Raw genomic sequence first — 20,238 nt, 5'->3', positions numbered from 1 at the left:
CAGCTCAGGCCCGCTGACCCCTCCTTCATTTCAGGATTGTTTTCCACTTTCCAGCCCGGGTGTTTCCACATCTAATCTCAATTTACTTGTACCTATTTCAATCCATATTTATCACATCCCCATGTTGTTTTTCTCGCCTGTCGTGCTGCAAAACCTGATCTTGCTAAACAAAGACAGAAGTGAGTAAACCTGACGAACATGCAGACTCTCTCTCTCTCTCTCTCTCTCTCTCTCTCTCTCTCTCTCTCTCTCTCTCTCTCTCTCTCACACACACACACACACACACACACACTGACTCATCTACAGCTGCGACACCTCGAGGTAATGACTGTTCACTGCAGTTTATTTTCTGCTAATTGTTCATATTAAAAGCTTGTAGAGTGGCAGTAGCAGAGAGAAGACTGATATTTATCCACCAATGTTTATTATTAACAACAGTCATAAAGCACCGCAGCAGCTCTGCACATGTTTACCCGCATCTGAGCAAGTAGTGGGCGTGAGCTTCTTAAACTGAGCTCTATTTGTCAAGTGATTTATGAGGAGGGGCGTGACTACAACACACACACACACACACACACACACACACACACACACACACACACACACACACACACGTCAGAAGGATCAAGTAGTGAGGCTCCCTGTTGCCTCTGTGTGGGGCAGAGCTGCAACTGCTGCTTATTTTCATGACAAATGTATATATATTTCAATAACTCAGTTAAATGTTAAGTCTACAAAATGTTAGAGTATTATAAAAATATCACTCACAATCACAATTGCAAAATCCAAAAATAATAAATGTGAACATCTTGTTATATCTTAGTGTTGTAGCTGTGTTGTTGTTGTTGTAGCTGTTGTGTCATGAATATGTTCTATTTTGTAATTGTGTTTTATATATGATAGTGGCTTTTAGCAAAGAAATGTTCTTTGTCCTCTGTTTCCTGCCCATGTACAGATAAAAATTAGCATATAGGCAACTGTGTATATATGTGACAATGTTAGTGTATATATTTGACAAAAAATACCAGTGAAAATAAGGAATTATTCATTTAATTGTATAGTTTTTTTATAGTTGATTTATAGTATATGGAGAGTAGGCATATATTTTATAAAATATTTTGTTATAGATTGCTACTGGCTATTTTACAAAAAAAGAAAGGAAAACATGATGGAGATTGGTTTGCATTTTCAACGGCACATACAGCAAATGAAGTTTTCTTTGAACACAGGCATTTGTTTAGGTAGCTATCCAAGGGCATGTTTTCTGCTGAGTGTAAAGGCTGAGGGCCCACTATGGACTCCTGTGGAGACTTGAACAGCTGAGATTCACCTTAAGGCCAAAGACTTAACCTGACTTGAGAATTCAAAAACAACAACAAAAACTTTTGACCTAAAAAACCTGAGCGACAGATAAGACGGCAAATTCACCACAGATATTTAATCACAGTAGGCTCACGTCTTTAGTCTCGGCTTTTTAAAAAACATTTTAAACACAGATCTGAGGTCAAAATGTTCAGAAACAGAATTCAGAGACCTGGAAGACTTGTAATTTAGTCATCACTGGCCCTCAAGGACTTTAGACTAATTGTATCTCAACCACTTGAAACTTAACTAGGGCAGACAATGGCATTTTTGTTGATCAGTGATTAACTGTCACAGATTATGATGAAAAAAGGACAGAGAGTCTCTATAACTTGTAAGTGTTTTGTGAATGGTGCACCAGCAGGTTTCTGTACATGTGCATGTTGCTTTGTGTCGCACTGACATCTCACTTGTAAAAATGACACATAAAGCTGAGCAGTATACATCTTAAACTCGTATGACACCACTGTGCAGCTGTGTTTGTAACTGTGGTTTAATATCCTCAGAGCTACTGAATTACATGTTGATGTTGTGACAAGAGAAGAACTGTTTGTCACAGCATCTTGTTTGGGACTGTGTTGCAGAGGTGTAAGTTTTAACCAGTTGGTGGTGCTAGATGAAGTCGACTGAAGTGTGGGACTGTCGTTATATCAATAGAGCAATAGACAGCATTTCAACCAATCCAAGATCAAGTAACCACTGACAACACAGGACACACAGGACCGGGGAGAGTAACTGCGAAAAACTTGATACTCTTTGGTAACTGGGGAAAGCTACTGATAGTGATCAGGGAAACCAAAAGCACTATCTTCTTCCTGTTTTGGTTGACACACTTCATTTGTGCTGTAAATGAAGCCTTCATTTTCTTACAGGGCTTACAGGGAACCAGTCTAAACGCAAATGTCATTATTCTGTAGCATTACATTGTGCAATTATTTACTTTATAATAAATTAAAGCAAAAAACACTTCCACTGTAACATAATAAGTCACGGTCTCAAAAGAACTATGAAGTTAAAGTCAAAAACGTGATCATGGTGGACGGTTCATGTACCTTTAGGTTGCACATTTTCAAGAGATTTACGGTCTTTCTGATCCTCTTCTTAACATCACTGACCTTCTGGTTAATGAGCTTGTCCCTCCTGCCTCAGCTTTCTGACTTAATTCCCCATGTGTGTCTTTACCGGTCAAGCTGTCCTGCATCCTGCTGATCCGTGGTTGGCTCCAGGGGCAACACAGCCCGGGTTACCCTGCACCCAAGCAGAGGGTGACAGGAGAGTTTCTGTCTCAGAAGCTGGTGGGTCATAGTGATCAGAGACACTTACAGCACCCCAGAGAAGATTTATTCAAGGTACATGAAGGGAACAGTTTTTTACACATTAAACTTCAACATTATGTGATGATAAACCAGTCATGTGAAACCACTTTACATTTCTCTTACAGAGGGAAAAGCACAGGTGTTACCCTGAAACTTGTAAAGCAGGGATTTGCATTTCCATTACAACATGGCTTCCTCCATGTAGGTGGTTCTTTAGCTGATGACGGCTTGTTTTGAGTGATGATGTTTAAAAGCAGAGGGCTGATCCCAGGCAGGTTAAAGAAATTTACCTATCGGCCTGTTATCTACAGCTTTTCATCAGCTTTCCTCCCTGCTGTATTATTAATCTTGAGTATTGAAGAAAAGCCGCTAACAAAGTTCCGCTAATTGAGTGATAAGCGTATTTAATTTCCTACAGATTCTTCACAATAAAAGTCCCACGTTATTTTGTTGTCAGAAAGATTTTATTTTGAAGCAGCAAAATAAGGAATTTCTCAAGCACCAACTTTACACAACTTTACACGGCTGATAGCAAACATGAAACAGTAAAATAAAGCAGATATCTTTAGTACAAACAGGGTGCAGGAGAGAAACTGAACTCCAAACCACAGCGATTCAGTTAGAAGCTCCAAAAGTACTGAGAAATGAACACACAGAGACTTTTAAAAATGCCTCTCTCTGGTATCAGCAGATAGAGTAGGATCTCACAACACACATGGCTTCTTTGAGAGGGAGAAGGGGGTTGGCTGCAGTGTAGTCTCGCTCACCAGACCTTTCTCAAGAAAAGAAAGGTCTGGCTGGGCCGACTCTCACTTAAAGATTGGAGAAAAAAAAACGCCCCGGCTTTTTTTATTTCTTTCAACCAATCACAATCGTTCTTGGCGATGCCACAGCAACGGTGTGCTTGCAAAAATATTGCCGGGGGGAAACAGGTTTTGGTGTAACACGCCCACAAAAATATCACCTACAGGACGCGAACCATGGCAGAAAAATGGCTACATCCCCGCAAGATCAAACACCGAAAAAGTTAGTAAAGGACGTGTTGAAAACTGCTACACAACCGGAGGTGGTAGGGCGGGACTTCAGCAGGTGGCTCGTTCCGCCCAATGAGAGGCCGATCTATGCAGCGAACTTCCGCCCACTCAGCCTAGCTGCAGTGTGACATCACCGCTACTCATTTGAGGGTGGGCAGCCCGGCTTTTGGACACACTCGATAGAAGGTCCATCTTTGGTGCAGCCCGGCGTGGCATGGTGTGTCTCCACTGATAATAGAAACGCAAATCAGTGCGGCATGGCTTGAAACGGTGCTGCCAAAAGTGACAGTGGAAAAGGCCAATTAGAGGAGCACAGGTCTTATTTAAGTTATAAATTACACCTGTGGTTTTCCTGCAGCTTGATGCAATGAAAAAGCTTTGTTACAGCGTCTTAAAGGAATACTTTGAAATCCGCTCGTCCATTCAATTCAGCAGCAACACATGCACTTGCAGGAGCACGACTCGTATGCTGAAGTGTTTTAAATTGTACGGTTTTAGCCAAAATGCATGTGTTTGGGAAGTACTGAGCATACAGCTGGATAAATGAGACTTGGATTATACTGCAGAAATAGTTTTGCTGTTGTAAATGCAAACCCCTTATTACTACAATTCATCAACAAAGTTTTCTTCACTAATCAAGGTAACACAGGGTGAGTAATTGATATGCACATGATGATTTTATGGGTGAAGTACTCCTTTAATATGCTGTAGGTTTAGACAGCCATTGTTGATATAACTAGCTATAATGACAAGTAACATTTAGGGATCTAAGTAACAAGTTCATTTTTCTATTTAAGAAAAAACACAAGGAATTTATATTTCTGATTGCTACAATAAAAGTTTGTGTAAAAAGTATATAGATTACTAAAAAGTCCAGCACTTAATTTTAAGAAAATAGTTACAATTCACAGTACTCATCAGAAAAAAATCTGTATCAATTATTTTCCTCCAATCATTCAGCCCTGTAGAAAGGGAGGGACGTAATGCCTAACGATCAACAGTCATATACAAGAAGACATCTTTTGTTTACAAGGCACAGATTCCAGCTCCTGCACTGACAATAGCCTCAACAGAACAGAATGGTACGCAGCAAGAAGTCACAGTTTGAGTGAGGAGCCATTTCCTCAACTGGAAAAACTTGCTCTCTTGCTTCAAGTAAATCAATGCCCTCTCAGTGCAACAGGCTATGACATGCTCTCTGGAGAATTTAAGTCATTTATGGATATGTGTGGAATTTCTGATGAAGTAGAAGAACATATGTAAACACATAAAAATAAAATCACAAGAGTTCATCAGAAAGCAGCCTCTCAAATGAGCTCAGCATCGCAGTGGCTTGATGTGTCACAGTGCCAGCAGGAGAGGTAGAATTAAAATTTAATCTTCCCTGATGTAACACCGTTGAATATATCCAGCGTAAGTGGGACGTAATCCATGACTTTTTCATCCAGATAGAAGAGTGGCTCGGTTATCTTATTTGGGTTGAAACCTTCCTCCACCACTTTTGCCTTCAAATGCTTGAAGGTGCCTGTAATGTCCATGGAGTTCTGTAACCACAGTGAAATAGCTTCTAAGGAGAGAGAACTCAAGTAAGGCTGAATGTTAGAAATTTTTGTAAAAATATAAAATGAACTGTACCTGAACCCTGAGAAAACGTGGCCTCGCATAGCTGGGCAGGAAGTTTTCGACTTGCTTACAAACAGCAGCGGAGTCAAATCTCTGTCCATCTCTTAACGTGACAGCAGCCATCCCACATCGCCCTTCCTGACCTGGAATAAGTTAAAGAATAGTTAAATCAGAGGAACCTTTACTGATGTAAAACATTAAATACACTTAGGCTTGAGGGAAATCTTCACCTGCAAAATGATCATTTGTTTATCAGTTACTCACCGCGTTTTACCTTCAATTCCTGGGGAAAAAAATAAGTTTTTGAGTAATTGATGAACAAACAGTAATTTTGCAAGTGAAGTATTTCTCTAAAATAAACATTTAGAGGAGAAAGCCTGTGTTAGCAAACCGTGGGCATGAAAAAGATGTGGAGGTAGCCACTGTGACGTTACGAGAGGGCAGAGATGTGGAGGGGTGAGGGGTGGATCTGACTGAAAACCAAAGAACACTATGCAACACTATACAACAAAGCAGCCATGCCCTAGATCAGTGGCTCCCAACTGGTTCAGCCACAAGGTCCAGAGTTCTCCTTAGTCATTAGTTCAAGGTCCACACAGTTTAATACAAACAGCATCATACTTGTGTTTGACTATGTTGTCTGGCCAGTTTACCGTCTCTGTTAAGAAGCTGTCTGTTAGTCACTCACTCCACAGCAGGAAGATCTGCAACCCACTTTTGGATCTCGACCCACCAGTTGTGAACCACTGCCCTAAAGCTGTGTTATTGACTTTTTTTTACTCCAAATGGGACCTTACTTTACAAATTGAACATCTTGCTGTATCAGAGAAGCCTTGAAACTAGAGATTGAGGCCATAAACCAGGGATACTAAACTTATGGCCTGTGGGCCAATCCTGGCATGTGACAGGCTGCTAGGCAGCTAGCCGACCATTTTCCAGGTCACACTTGATATCAGCTGATTCACACTAGGATTATTTTTTGTACTTTAATGTACAATACGGGGCCAGAATGCATAAAAAAGTGCAGACAGAGGTCAGGGTTAACCCCTCAAATGTCCTCAAATCCTACAAACAAGAGCAAGGTTTTGATTCAACACTGGGGGGGACACATAGAAAACAAGGGCTTAGGGGTCCTCTCTCGGGAAATTTTGGGCAGCAAACATTTAATGTTCCGCATTCTGGTGAATTTTATGCATCGATTTAAGGTAGAAATGTCTATAATTTCATCAAAATAAAAGTCCTTTTCTACTTTAATGTCTTTATTGGAAGATAAAAATGCATATTCTAAATACTGAGAGTGATGTGACTTGCCTCATCAGTAAGTTGAGTGAGGACAGCAAACATCAAAGGTTGCAAACACACAATTCATTTATTATATGTACTGATAAATATCATTAATGTTTGTTTATTAAATGGCCCCTGTCCTCCTGTCACTTTGCAAAAGTGGCCCGCAAAGCAAATTGAGTTTCCCTGCAATAAACTTATCAGGAAAATGTTTACTGTGGTAATAAATCAAGTGAACAGTAGGATCATTTATATTATTAATTTATATTATTAATAGTAATTTCCTCAAACACAGAACAAATCACACAGCCTCCAATATTAAAAAACTACTACCACTACCACTAGTACTACTAATAACAATAACAATAATAATAATAATAATAATAATAATAATAATAATAATAATAACTCAAGACATATACACAATATAAATAAATAAAATGCAGGAAAAGATATGGATAAAAAATTGTGAGCCAAAAAGGAGCCTCAATGTAGCAGAGAAGAGTTATGAATCTATACAGTCTTTAATTTACCAAAGTATTGTATGATCTGACCCTGAGTGGATTTAAATTTCTCAGGATGTCCCTGCAATGAAAATTAAATTTTCTCAAATTTAAGAAAAAACACTAGAACTCTAAACCTTGTAGAGGAATTTGGGGGATGATGTGACTTTCAGTCCATTAGGATTCTCCTACATGCCATAAAGTTTGAGAAAGCAAGGATGTTCTTGTGTTTATTTAACACTGCACTTCTTGACATGTTTTGGCTTTCAGCCTCAGGTACCTTAACTGCCTCCATTAGCTGTGTCACACAGCCACTGCTGCAACCGTTGACCATGTCAGCGAGCGGGTCAAAACATCAGGACAACCTGCAATCATTGACTTTCTGCTGTTTTCAGAATAGTTTACTTATTTGAACTATGCTCTCTGTGCAGCCGGCTTGTCCTCTGTTACTGCTGACTGCAGCCTTACCTAACCTTTGTCCCACTTCACTGGTCCGACTGTCTGAAAGATACAACCAACAAGAAGGGGGTCCCAGCCTACTGGAATATTTCGGCCAAAGTTTATGACCAGTACACTGACCCGAGCTGTCCCAATAAAGTGTAAACAACACAGAGAAACTGTGGCAAGAGTTTAAAGGTACCCATTGGCCTCAATACATGATGGACTCCTGGCAAACAGCGCGTGGTTGAGGTCAAGGTTACTTTATTGGTCTCCCTTGGGAGAAATTTGGATGAAGGGAAAAATTGCTGCATAAGGGTTACAAATAGAAAAACAACACAATAAATAAAGGGAAACAAAAAAAAAAGATACATAGACACATGCACACCCAGTACACAGTAAACTCACATACACGCTCGGATACATGCTACCTATACACACACGCACAAGTACACAATACAATCACCTCCTCTCATTAATGAGCTTAACTGAGATAGGGATAAACGAGTGTGGTAAATGTGTACAAACTTTTTTCCCCCTATAATGCCCTTAGATTTGCAACATACTCAGGCTGCAAACATGGGCAAACAGTTAATGTCTGGTTTGTGTTTTCTTGGACTAGCTAAACATAAAAGCCATCTGAGGACAAAAACCTGCTAAATATGATGACATCGTAACACGGCTGCCCAGTTCAAATGGGCTGCAGGGGCTTTGTGGGCAAATCAACTAGGCCAAGCCCAGCGTCAGGCCATCAAAGCCCTCTCTGGCGCAGCTGAACAGGCCAGCCGGTAGCTATGGATCAAGAGGAAAGACACCACTCTGGCCCCAAAATACCACTAACAACAGCAGGGTTCAAGGAAGTAAAAGCAGAGGGGAAAGCACCTGGGACGCCAGGTGTTTTTCAGCTGTTGCCATAATGCTTGATTTGTGCTTGTCGCATTTGCAAGGGTCTCATGCAGTATGTTTTCACCTGTCTGTGTAATGGATGTATAAAGAGTAGGGATGGGAATCTAGAACCGGTTCCAAATTGTCCATACAGCACAATCACATGTGTCCGAGCTTATCGATCCCTTTTACAGTCCCAGTTTAGGAGTGATTTAGGAAAGTTCTCAGAGCAACTCTGAGCAAGGAAGGGACACAAACTTTTACCTTAGTGAAGAGGTGTAGTTGACCCTGTTGCTGGGTATGGTGCATTCTTTTTACAGATTTGATTGGTTGTCAGAGACACACCCTTTTGTGAGCCTGCAAGGTGAGGACACCCAGTGGAAATTAAATGTACTGCTGACCGTGAAAGTGTTGTCATTGTTGGTGTGATCACTCTGCTGATGGAAGGTTGAGACAGACTCAAGTCATCACTGCTGCACTGTTGCATTTTCCAGTTTTCCAAATATCTTGGTGTTGTGATCATTTTATTACTGGCATTATAGCATTAGGTGGGAAATGACACACACATATTATCCCTGCAGCATCTGATATGTAGCATTTCATTTACTCACTGTCATCCAGTGGAGAATATTTCTCCCACCTCTTTGTCTTTCACTATTTTCTCCTCTGATTAAGAAGCTCTTAAGCCTCTTAAAAGTCCTCCTCTCTGCTCCTAACAGTTTTCACCTTTCAACTGTTTTAAGGGCTAAGATGCTCTGTGAATAACTTTTATCTTTAGTCTGAACTTTAAGGGGCAATACTAAGAAAGCGTCACAATTTTAAGAATGTTCTTAGAATTTTGTCACAAGGAGCAACTGTTTGTATAGGGAGGCTTTGTGAATACGGCCCCTGGTATGCCATGTATCTGACACTCTACACACAAGCGCCACTGCTTTCCAACTGAGCTGCACGTCTGTTACCGAGGTTAAATATCCTGTGTTTTAATAACATGGTGATGCACAGGCAGGTGTTTTTCAGGTCCAATTCTGTGGCTTGTTCAGATGAGTTGTATTCACTGCGCAGTAGAGACAGAAGTTCACAGTGAGGATGTTGAATTTTATCTAAAGATGAACATTCAGAACAAGGTTTTTATAGTGTTAGATCTGATCTGAGGCTTGCTGAATCAGTGACATCTTATTGGTTCAAAAAAGCCTTTTATTAAATTCAGCACACTGTTTATTTTATACATGTCTCATTTGATTATTTTTATTGTTTTTAATCTTGTGTTGCCACCGGTTATTGTATTCTTTTATTCTGTATTACTCTAATTGTTCGATTTCCCACACCTCAGTGCAATCTACAAGGCAATTAGTTGCCAGCTTTGCCTCAGCCTCAGTGATGGTATTTTATCTTTATTCAATTGTCACTGTTCTTTGTATTTCTTAAAATTGCCTCATTTTATTTGCTTAAAGGGCCAGTGTGTAAAATGGGTTGAAAACAGTGACATCAGTGGTCAAATTCTAGATTGCAGGGCTCACTCGCTCACCCCTCCCATCGGGTAAAGGACGGTGGCCTCGTAGGGACAAAAAGCCTTGTGCACGAGTTTTTCAGGAGTAGGTCTATCTAGCGACAAGGTGAATGTTTATTTAGAAATCTAAACCATGTTACGATATTGTAATGAATCCCTCACGAGCAGGAGACCAGAGGAGCGTTCGGGAAAAAGGCACGTTTATTTGAGCACTCCAGAAACTCTGATAACACTCCAGGGGGTAAAAGACTCCGTCCCAAACTCTGACTCTTCTAGCGTAACACACACACTTCATAACTTTACACACATACTCGTTTACCATACTAAGTGGGGACCCCCCTCCCCTCTCTGCTCCACCAATCTCCAGCCCGCACACTGACTGACAGCGTAGCCGGTAAACAGAGCTCAGCTGTTTATTTAGCCTAGCAATATCTCCGGACTATAGTAGCTGCAATGGACGACTTTGAACGCGATTTTGAAGAGTTTCTTGTAGCGGACACAGACCCAGAGCCATACCTGTTTGAGCCGGAGCATACAGATGAGGAACTCCATGTGTTTGATGCTGAGTGGGCGAGAAGAGAGGCTGAATGCACAGAATGGGATTCGATGCTACTGCTGCCATTGTTGGGGAGATATATCATCAGGAGAAAAAGTGCCGCAGAGAGTGCATCACAAGGAGTGAAGTTGCGTCTTCTTTTCCTCGCAGATGACGGTTCGGGTTCATTCTCTCCTGTTGCGTGGTAAGTGTGGTCCATTCGCAAACTTTATAACTAAAAAAACTTTTCACTACTCTCTATCGACGAACTACTAACACTCTCTGCTGTTTCCTCCTCCTCCTTCTTCCTTCCTTCCGCTGTCTTCATTGGTTCATTTATACACGCGAAACGCGTTCTCTGGCTGGCTGGACTGTCCGCTCGGGCTGCCTTACATACATGGCGGCGCAAGATGGCGACCTCTCTAAAGCAAGGCCCTTGCTATATATATATATATATATAAAAGCATAATTATAAGGCTACGAAAACCAAACAAATTTTATTTTATAGCGATTATACACTTATATAAACATATTAATGGGTAGAATATTCAGATTCAGATTCAGATTGACAATAAACCATGCCAAATATTACACACTGGCCCTTTAAATCCCGCATTGTTTTAAATCCAGGATCAACCATGTAAAGCAATTTGTAACGTTTTTATTAATAAAGTTTATTATCATTATTCTTATTCTTATCTTACTATATAATGAGGAGAACTCTGTCCATCTGTGGGTGTGTCTGTTCCAGTGGTAGAGGGTCATGGGAGGATGCGAATGAAGCAATATTACATCAATTGGCCAAAGGGGGGTGCTATAGCAACCGATTGAAATTGCAAACTTTGAATGGGCATTTCTCATGCCCTGTATGTCGTAGAGACATGAAACTGTGCACAGAGATGCCTCTCCTCATGAGGAGCAAATTTGCCTCAAGAACCCATAACTTACGGTTATATAGATTTTCTGCTATTTTGTATTTTTTGAAAAACACTTCAAATCGATCTCTTCCTAGGAAGTTTGACCGATCTGCATGAAACTTGGTGAACATAATCTAGGGACCAATATCTAAAGTTCGCTCTTGGCAAAAGTTGGAAAACTTAGTAAAACTGAGCTTCTATAAGGGAATGACTTTAACTATCTGCCTTTCAACGTGCTACCTCAACTACTAATGTACAGGTTTAGCCCACTAACTATCCCACTACTGGCAATGGTACTACTGTACTTTCAATAAAGCAATCGTACTATCAAATTCACAAAAACTCTGTCTGAATACATTACTCTTCTTAATGGGTTCAGTTGACTATTTAATCTGCAATTTCCTATGACCTGTATCCCAAACACACACCATGTGAAACTGTACGTGGGCAACTGTGCACTCAATGGGTATGGAGTAGTCCTTATTATTATTACATCAAAAGCTAACAGTGGGTTGTGAGTCGGGCTAATCAATATGTCTGAGTGGCAACAAAGCTCTCAATCTGTCCTGATCCCCTCAGCACCTCAAAGAATGTCTTCCTGGATGAGTAGCTGTGACATTTACACACAGGGGTCTATTAATCAGTGTGAAACAGTTCGTCACTGAATCAGGTGAACAGGAAGGAAAATAACACATTAATATCACACTAAAACTCTGAGGTAAAACATTTTCCTCTACACAGGCTGAGCAGGTTTTTTGTCTTTGACTAAGAAAACACCTGAGTCACATGCACGCGTTATTTCTAATCTGTTTGTACACTTTGTTCAGACTTAGAGATTATGTCACAGTTGTCACAGACCTACTTTTTCTTCCACGCAGATAAGTGATCAGAAATCAATGAGGGAACTGATAAAGAATCAGACCGATAAGCAGAACCGATAATGGCATTAGGCACTCTTGGTTTAGCACTCACCTAACGTGAACTCTTGCTCTTCTCCACTGTCTAAATGTTATTGGACCAAATGGATAAAATTCTTGATGCTCAAAAAAGGATAATTTGCGGATTTACAGATGTCTTTTTCACATGCAAGTCTATGGGAAAATTCCTTTTAGGGCTCCATGGGATAACGTGACGGACTTGGAGACTGTAATTCCACCGTTTGGCCTTGACGTTTCCTTGCCAGGATTCTGCGCCAGCATATGTCCATGAGATCTAGCGTGTGGAAAGTGTAACTGAGGCTTCAAAAGGCTGCATTTCCTTTCTCTAAGAAACTGGGCAGGTCTTGTCAGTCTGTAACAACAGGCTCAGTCAAGAAAAACACCCTTGAAAAACATAAATGGGAGGTGTTTTTCAGAAGTTTCTCAAAGCTAATCAACTCTGGAGTGAAAATAATTTCAAATCAAGTTTCTGCTGAAAATCTATTTGAGGCAATCAGACGAATGTAAATGTGAGAGGAATTAAATAGAGTCAACATCTGAATTATTTCAAACAAAGACGACCTTTAATGAAATATTGAAAGCTGGCTCAGGTTCTTCATGTTCCTGAAATGAAGTTTACCTCAGAGCTGAAACAATGTGCCAATTTTTCTTTGTTCATGTTATTGTAAAGTGAATATCTCTGGGTGTTGGACTGTCTATAAAATGCTTAGACAAAACAGAAATTTGAAGACTAGGCTGTGGGACATTGTGACAGACATTTTCTCTGGGTACTCCGGCTTCCTCCCACAGTCTAATGACATGCAGGTTAATTGGTGACTCTGAATTGTCCGTAGGTGTGAATGTGAGTGTGAATGGTTGTCTGTCTCTATGTGTCAGCCCTGTGATAGTCTGGCAGCCTGTCCAGGGTGTACCCTGCTTCTCGCCCAATGTCAGCTGGGATAGCCACCCTGTGATCCCCAACTGGACATGCGGTTATGGAAGATGAATGAATGAAGACTATTTCTGCTCTCACACTTTGCTGCTGACAAAAAAGAGAAGATGTAGAGCGATAATTACCTGGCACTGTGACTCCATACACGTTGGCTTCTTTAATGCAGTCGACCATTGTGAGGATGTCAGCCACCTCAGTTGTAGCCACGTTCTCTCCTTTCCATCTATGTATTAAAATAAATCACTCATTGCACTCAGGTTTTTAAGCTTCACTTTAAAGTAGGTGGCTGAAACCAAAGGATGAGCTCACCTGAAAGTGTCTCCGACTCGATCGTGGAAGTAGAAAAAATTTTCTTTATCAATGCGCAGCAGGTCACCAGTGTTGAAGTACAAGTCTCCTTTCTTGAAGACGTCCCGCAGCTTCTTCTTCTCAGTTTGCTGAAGGTCTCCAACATAACCGCCAAACGGAGCACACGGTGATATCTCAGTGACCAGAAGTCCAGGCTCACCTGCAGAGGGTTAACCACAAGGTGATCCTGTAACTCGCTTTGACACCAGTGTGTTGAAGCACAAATAAAACCAGTTGTGTTGAGGTGTAATAAACAGTAGATAGAATGCCCTGGCATTTTACAGCGTATTAAAAACATTCACTGTGTTTAGTAATTGTAAAGCACAGTGACGGATTTACAGATTTAGAAGGATATGAAAACGGATTTCGGTATTTTTATTGATGCACTGAATCATCCAACACTTGGCTAAAAGTACAAACAGGCATTTGAAATACTAATGTGTCAGTTGGACCACCACTGAAAAATCACAACAGAAATGAATAACCCTCCTGTTATCTTCGAGGGGAGACACTGTGTAGTAAACGGGACGATAACAGGAGAGTTGATTATATGAGTATTTTTCTCAAGCAGAGCCTCACAGAGCTGCTGACATGGCTGTAGACTCTCTGGGCACTATTTAAACCATCTAAGTGCTGGTATAAAGTGAACTGCAAGTGCATTTAGGGCATGTCCAACTCCACTTGCTAGTTAAACGACACATTATCTGGGCACAAAGTACGGCGCAAGGGGCAAAGGGGTTTTATTTAGACCCTTAATTAATGATATGCGTGTCTCATTCCATCCTGCTCATCACCTGTTTGAACTGTTGCCCTCCAAAAGATGCTACTGGTACATCAAGACACGCACCACAAGATTCATACAGTCTGTACCCCAAAGCCATCACCATACTGAACTTTGAGCTGAAGCGAACCCACTAAAACACATTACAGTTCTTTTCTTTAGTGCAATAACTTATTTTATGTGCAATGACATGCCTGAGCACGTATATAGTTATAAACTTGACAGGTGAAACAAAACTGAACTTTTAGCTTCTGAAAAAATTACGTTACGCTGCTCCTCGTGTATAAATGTAAAAAAAAAGGGTCTCTCTCTGCAGTTCTTCTATGTTCACATGTAAAGAGAATGTAATTAATATTTTCCTCATTAATGAGGTCATATTTCAACCACCCTCAACCCATCTGCTCGCCCCTGTGTGTGCGTAACAAGCAGAGTGTGCACTGGTTGTGAATCCGCCAATGTAGGCGCATCTTACTGTTTGAATAACACGCCTTTTAAAAAGCAGGAATACTGCATCACTGACTTAAGACCAGGTTTTTGCAGGTCAATGGTGCAATCAATTTCACTGCCTAAAAATAGCAATACATCAACAATGCTCCTGACAACACCTCATTTTAAGACCTACAAAGCCATGGGGGCAAGTGCATTTCCTGCTTACACAACGTTGGCGCTAACCGGTACAATGACAACTGTGTCGGCCTGAAACTAGCAATGACAATTGCGGCGCACTGTGAGTCGCTCTATTAATGTTATTAAATCCCTCATTCATTTAAAAACAGCTGTTTACAGTTGATAATCTAGAGATTGTTTTGTAAGCTTATTCTTTAGTCCACCTGGGATAAACTCTGTCAGTTTATTTTATTCAATACCTGCATTACTTAAATTTGTTGGTATAAAATGATCAAATTTAAGGACATTGAATCTGTTAAAAAAACACTATGTGTAAAGTCATTATTAACTATCCATAAGCCCTGAAGAAGAAAAAAATTGAGGACATGACGGTGGTGTCCTCAACTGAACTTCAAATCTCTATATTACCGAGGAAAAACAAAAACAAAAATTGAGGACCTGACCTCCGTGTCCTGAGTGGTACCTACGTACAGCCCTGGGTCTAACGCACCTTTGTCAGCCTCTATGCAGAAACCAGAAGAATCCCTCAGAGGTGTTGCTGTTTCTATGTCGAATTTGATCACAGCGTAAGGAAAATGCTTCTGCAAGATAAGAAAAAAGCCATCAAACATTGCTGACTGATTCACAGGTTTTTATTTCACAATGTGAAATGAAATATGAACATTTACCTTTAAGTAGTAGAAGTGTCTGCCAACAGCTCCGATCTTGCCGACGTAATTCACCAGACCGAAATTCCCCTCAGTTGCTCCATAAAACTCTTTGATTTCGACGTTTCCAAACCTGTCGATGAAGTCCCTCCAAACATCAGCTCTGATCCCGTTGCCTATCGCAAGTCTCACTTTGTGGCTTCGATCATTGAGTTTCTGTCAGGGAGGAAACAACAGTTGTTTTTTATTTCTTGTGACCTTTAATGTGAGAGTACCGTTAATGTTGTGACATATAGTTCATACCTTTGGTGTGTTGCAGAGGTAGCGCATGATTTCACCTATGTACTGAAAGACAGTGACGTTATATTTTCTGCAGTCGTCCCAGAAGTTAGATGCAGAGAATTTATCCCTCAGAGCCACGGTGATACCTGCACACAGGAACAAGATGAAGAATATTAAAAGGAGGTTGGAGGTCATATGCAGACCCCTTAAAATAGCACTCAGTCATCAAAACTTTGGAAACTCCTGATCGAAGATTTTTGTAGAAAAATTTTGTAAAAAACTGGGTCACGTTCTGCGTGACCCAGTGTTAACAGCCCTGGTATGTACCTATGTCAATGGCTGAAGCGAATCCAATGAAGCCGGCAGTGTGATAGAGTGGGAGGCTGATGTAGATCACATCTTTGGTGGTCATTCCCATTTTAGACATGAAGCAAACTATGAACCACAGTCTGGCGTGAGAGATCTCTGCTGCTTTAGGTAAACCTGTTGAAAGACAAGCCAGAGGCACATGTGATGTAGGTCCGGTTTCTTTTACTGATAAATCCCGAACATGTCACACCTGAGGGAGCTTACCTGTTGTCCCTGATGTGTATATGTAGGCTGCAGGACTCATCATGTTAACACGTGACCTTAAACCCTTGGGTAAAGGCCCCGAGAGGGCCTGGTTCATTTTTTCTTTGAAGCTCTGCATGTGTGCGTTTTCGGTTCGGTCAGCCAGGGTGAGAACAGTGATCCCCTGCTCCAGCAGAGTGGGCAGGACCTCATCCACAGCATCCTGTAACTCTGGGGATAAAACCACAAGTCAGAAGACAAGTACACATACCACAATACACCAAAACACTTACACTAATACCCCTAAAAGTTTGAGCGCATTCAGCTAAGAGTGGCTACAGCTCTGGTTTGCGTTTAACCTGCATTTGACCTTTGTTGTGAAGGATTTTATATCTGTAATCAGTTTGATTTCACTTGGTAATGTGTTCCAGAGCTGACAGCCCTTTATGGAAAACGCTGATTGTCCAAATTTAGATTTATGATATAACTGGGCTGCCTGTGTGGGTATGTGGTGCCTTATCAATTTAAAACAATTAAGGTTCATCTTTATTGTTTTTGAAATTTTCCTTATATGTTTATCAAATTTTAATTGAAGATCTAAAATTACTCCTAAAAGTCCCTGATATCATCATATGAAGGACAGTAAAATATTTTCACCAATGTCAGACATCAAACAACGTCTGTCCTCCTCTGAGTATCATTAAACCTACTGGTCTCTACAGCTCTAAGGCTAATGGTGATGCTCCTGAGTATAACTGTCTTTTGTTTAAATTATACTTCACATAAGGCTCAATATTGTAACTCTTCTTCATGAGACAGTAAGTTTGCTTTATACCACATATCATCAGACAGTTTTTCTCTAGCCATATGAAACAAGGATAAGGAAAAAAGTATTCATTTTTGGGTACTTTTCTTATTTTATCTTTGCATGTGTTGTGGAATATTGAATACTCTCATCTGTTTGGGCGACAATCAGTGGTGATAACTAGGCACTGCCATTTTTGTAAAGGGTGATAAGCCAAAAAGATTGGGAATCACTGGCGTAAGATTTAACACTGTGTTTTATTTCATAAAATGATAATATGTTTTGTAAAACTGCAGGCCAGAGATGGCCCATCATAAGATGTGATTCGGTCTACCAGATGTTTCTAGCATTTTTTTAAAAACATAATAATAATATAAATATGTGGTTCCCTACTTATTATCAATTATTTTTATAACCTGAGCGCAGCAGACAGAGTGACACTTGGCACAGAGAGTCAGTTTGGCGCAAGTGAGCTGAGAAAAAAAATAGAGCGGCAGAGACATTGGCACACAGACAAAAGGAATTTCAGTGAAGGGAAATGGGATCCCAGTGACATTTTGCATCTTAACAATACAACACAATAGGTGTTTGCTTTAAGCTCATTGCCCACTATTAAATTTCAGCTTTGACACTCCTGCTGTTATATAACAATCAACTTAAGCTCTCAAGAAACGTAGTGCAATAAAAAGTGCAATATTTGACTGACATGTAAGGGAGAAATATGAAGTAGCTAAACTTGATAAGACACTTCTCTTTCACCCAAGTTTCTCCTTTTTTCTGAGGACAGATGTTGCTTTGTTAGGCTCCATATGAATGACTAACTCTTCAGTGGAAAGCACATAACCAGCCCAACAGCCTTTACAAAAGCTATTACACTGACTTCGTGCAATCAACATTTTCATGCACTGTTTCTTGCAGTGTTTTCACTTACACCCCTGCTGAAGATAATAAATGCTAAATGCATCAGAGCTTAATCTGAGGATATAAACCTACAGTAAACTGCATGTGGAGCTTAAGTTACATTCAGGTTGCATGACATAAATGCAGCCCTGTGCTCCTGGAAGAAAGCAAACTAAAAAGTTCCTTCATGTACTGAGAGGCACCTATGGGTGGAAGATAACTCATAAGACATGATGTTTTCTACTTTTTTGTACCATTTTAAGGTATTTGGATTTTACTAGAGCAATTTTTAGAGGCAAACACTGAATTCTCTCCTACTCTATGAGATTAGTTTTACATGTATCACATATTATTGGATCTTTGCTATAATGACACACTTCGCCTCTCGCCCAGTGTCAGCTGGGATAGGCTGCAGCCCCTCATGACCCTGCACCAGGATACGCAGTTACTGATAATGACAAAATGAATGGTACTGATACCTGGCACTGATAGCTGGATGTGATTAAATTAGTTACTAATCAAAATGTGAGTGATTACAAAGGTGTGTGCCTTCTTTTGGCCTGTTGCAGGACATTTTTCAGCTTAATTGCCCAGGTTAAAACATTTATTTAAAAGAGAATAATCATATGTAATTATTTGCATTGCTTTAATGAAATAATTCAAAAAGTTGCATTACTTATTAAGATGGTAACTAGTGATCTGTGACCTATTGCAAAAGTAACCTAACACTGTTTGTAACTAAGTTTCTGCACAGTTACTGCTCAGTGCACGATGTGTGTACTTCTTACCTCCAGCTGCAACCAGAGTCTTGGCTCCGACGCAGCTGAAGCAGTGCAACAGGGACTTTGATCTGATGTTGTAGTTGAGAAAAGCACCGGAACATCCGATCTTCACCAAGGCCAGCCACATCCACAGGAACATGGGCTCATTTCTGAGAAACAACGCGACCTTGTCTCCTTCTTTGAGTCCGATCTGCAGGAAAACTCGTGCGGCTTTGTTGCTCAGCTCATCCGCGTCCTGGAAGCTGTACGTCTCGTCTTTGTAAAGCACGAAGGGTTTGTGTGGCTGCGCTTTCACCACCTCAAAAAAACGGTCCAGGATGGAGTAGTTGGTCTGCTTGTACTTTAAGACAAGCTCCCTTGCTTTAAACCGATCCCGCAGGAATCGGACATCCTGGATAAAGTAAGGATAGCGAAGGAAAAGGGCGACAAGAAGTGCAGCTGCAAGCAGGATCCAGATAATCATGTTTATCAGTGGACAGCTGCAGACACCAGTGTGTAGTAGGACTCAATGTTGAGATCTGCTGAGGGAAAAAGAGGGTCGGAGCATAAATGGTCCCCAGGACAGAGGAGGAGCACAGGCATCAGAAGAAGGGCTGGAAAGTGCTCAACATATTAACCAAATCAGTTGTGACACACACACACAGAACTACATTTTAAACTCAACACAGTTTTGGCTCCAGTTTTTACAGGTTTAAAATGTAAGACATTTTATACACTCACCAGCCACTTTATTAGGTACAAATAACTAATCAGCCAAACATGTGGCAGCAACTCAGAGTACTGAGGCATGTAGACATGGTCAAGACGACCTGCTGAAGTTCAAGCCAAGCATCAGAATGGGGAAGAAAGGTGATTTAAGTGACTTTAAATGTGGCATGGTTGTTGGTGCCAGACGGGCTGGTCTGAGTATTCAGCAAGCAGTTCTCTGGGTGAAAATGCCTTGTTGATGCCACAGGTCAAAGGAGAAGTAATCACTCGTTACAACCAAGGTATGCAGAAGACCGTCTCTGAACGTGTTGAACCTTGAAGCAGATGGGCTACAGCAGCAGAAGACCACACCAGGTGCCACTCCTGTCAGCTAACAACAGGAAACTGAGGCTACAGTTCACACAGGCTCACCAAAACTGGACAATAGAAGATTGGAACGTTGCCTGGTCTGATGAGTCTGGATTTCTGCTGCCACATTCAGATGGTAGGGTCAGAATTTGGTGTAAACAACATGAAAGCATGGATCCATCCTG

The 20,238-nt window shown here is 40.8% G+C and overlaps 1 protein-coding gene across 1 annotated transcript; it reads right to left on the bottom strand.

The window, feature by feature from the left end:
• Window positions 1–3,123: 3,123 nt before the first annotated feature.
• On the bottom strand, window positions 3,124–19,544 carry LOC117261635 (long-chain fatty acid transport protein 2-like). Its single transcript, XM_033634027.2, has 10 exons — window positions 19,004–19,544; window positions 16,532–16,741; window positions 16,286–16,441; window positions 15,980–16,104; window positions 15,698–15,892; window positions 15,520–15,610; window positions 13,583–13,781; window positions 13,399–13,496; window positions 5,348–5,478; window positions 3,124–5,256 (listed from the first exon to the last, which is right to left on the bottom strand). Exons 1-10 carry the CDS (start codon window positions 19,458–19,460, stop codon window positions 5,080–5,082), a joined length of 1,839 nt encoding a protein of 612 aa, XP_033489918.1. The 5' UTR covers window positions 19,461–19,544; the 3' UTR covers window positions 3,124–5,079.
• Between the last annotated feature and the right edge of the window lie 694 nt (window positions 19,545–20,238).

Source organism: Epinephelus lanceolatus, chromosome 5, assembly GCF_041903045.1.
Source record: "Epinephelus lanceolatus isolate andai-2023 chromosome 5, ASM4190304v1, whole genome shotgun sequence".
In the NCBI taxonomy this organism is placed as follows: Eukaryota; Metazoa; Chordata; class Actinopteri; order Perciformes; family Serranidae; genus Epinephelus; species Epinephelus lanceolatus.
Note: the sequence above shows the minus strand (reverse complement) of the source record. Positions and strands in the feature narration are given on the sequence as shown.

Excerpts from the sequence above, each read along its gene's own strand:
- LOC117261635 (XM_033634027.2), bottom strand. The coding sequence starts at position 19,460 with ATGATTATCTGGATCCTGCTTGCAGCTGCACTTCTTGTCGCCCTTTTC. Across the intron at positions 16,442-16,531 it reads ATACACATCAGGGACAACAG|GTTTACCTAAAGCAGCAGAG; the intron begins GTAAGCTCCCTC and ends GTCTTTCAACAG. Across the intron at positions 13,782-15,519 it reads CTGCATAGAGGCTGACAAAG|GTGAGCCTGGACTTCTGGTC; the intron begins GTGCGTTAGACC and ends AACCCTCTGCAG.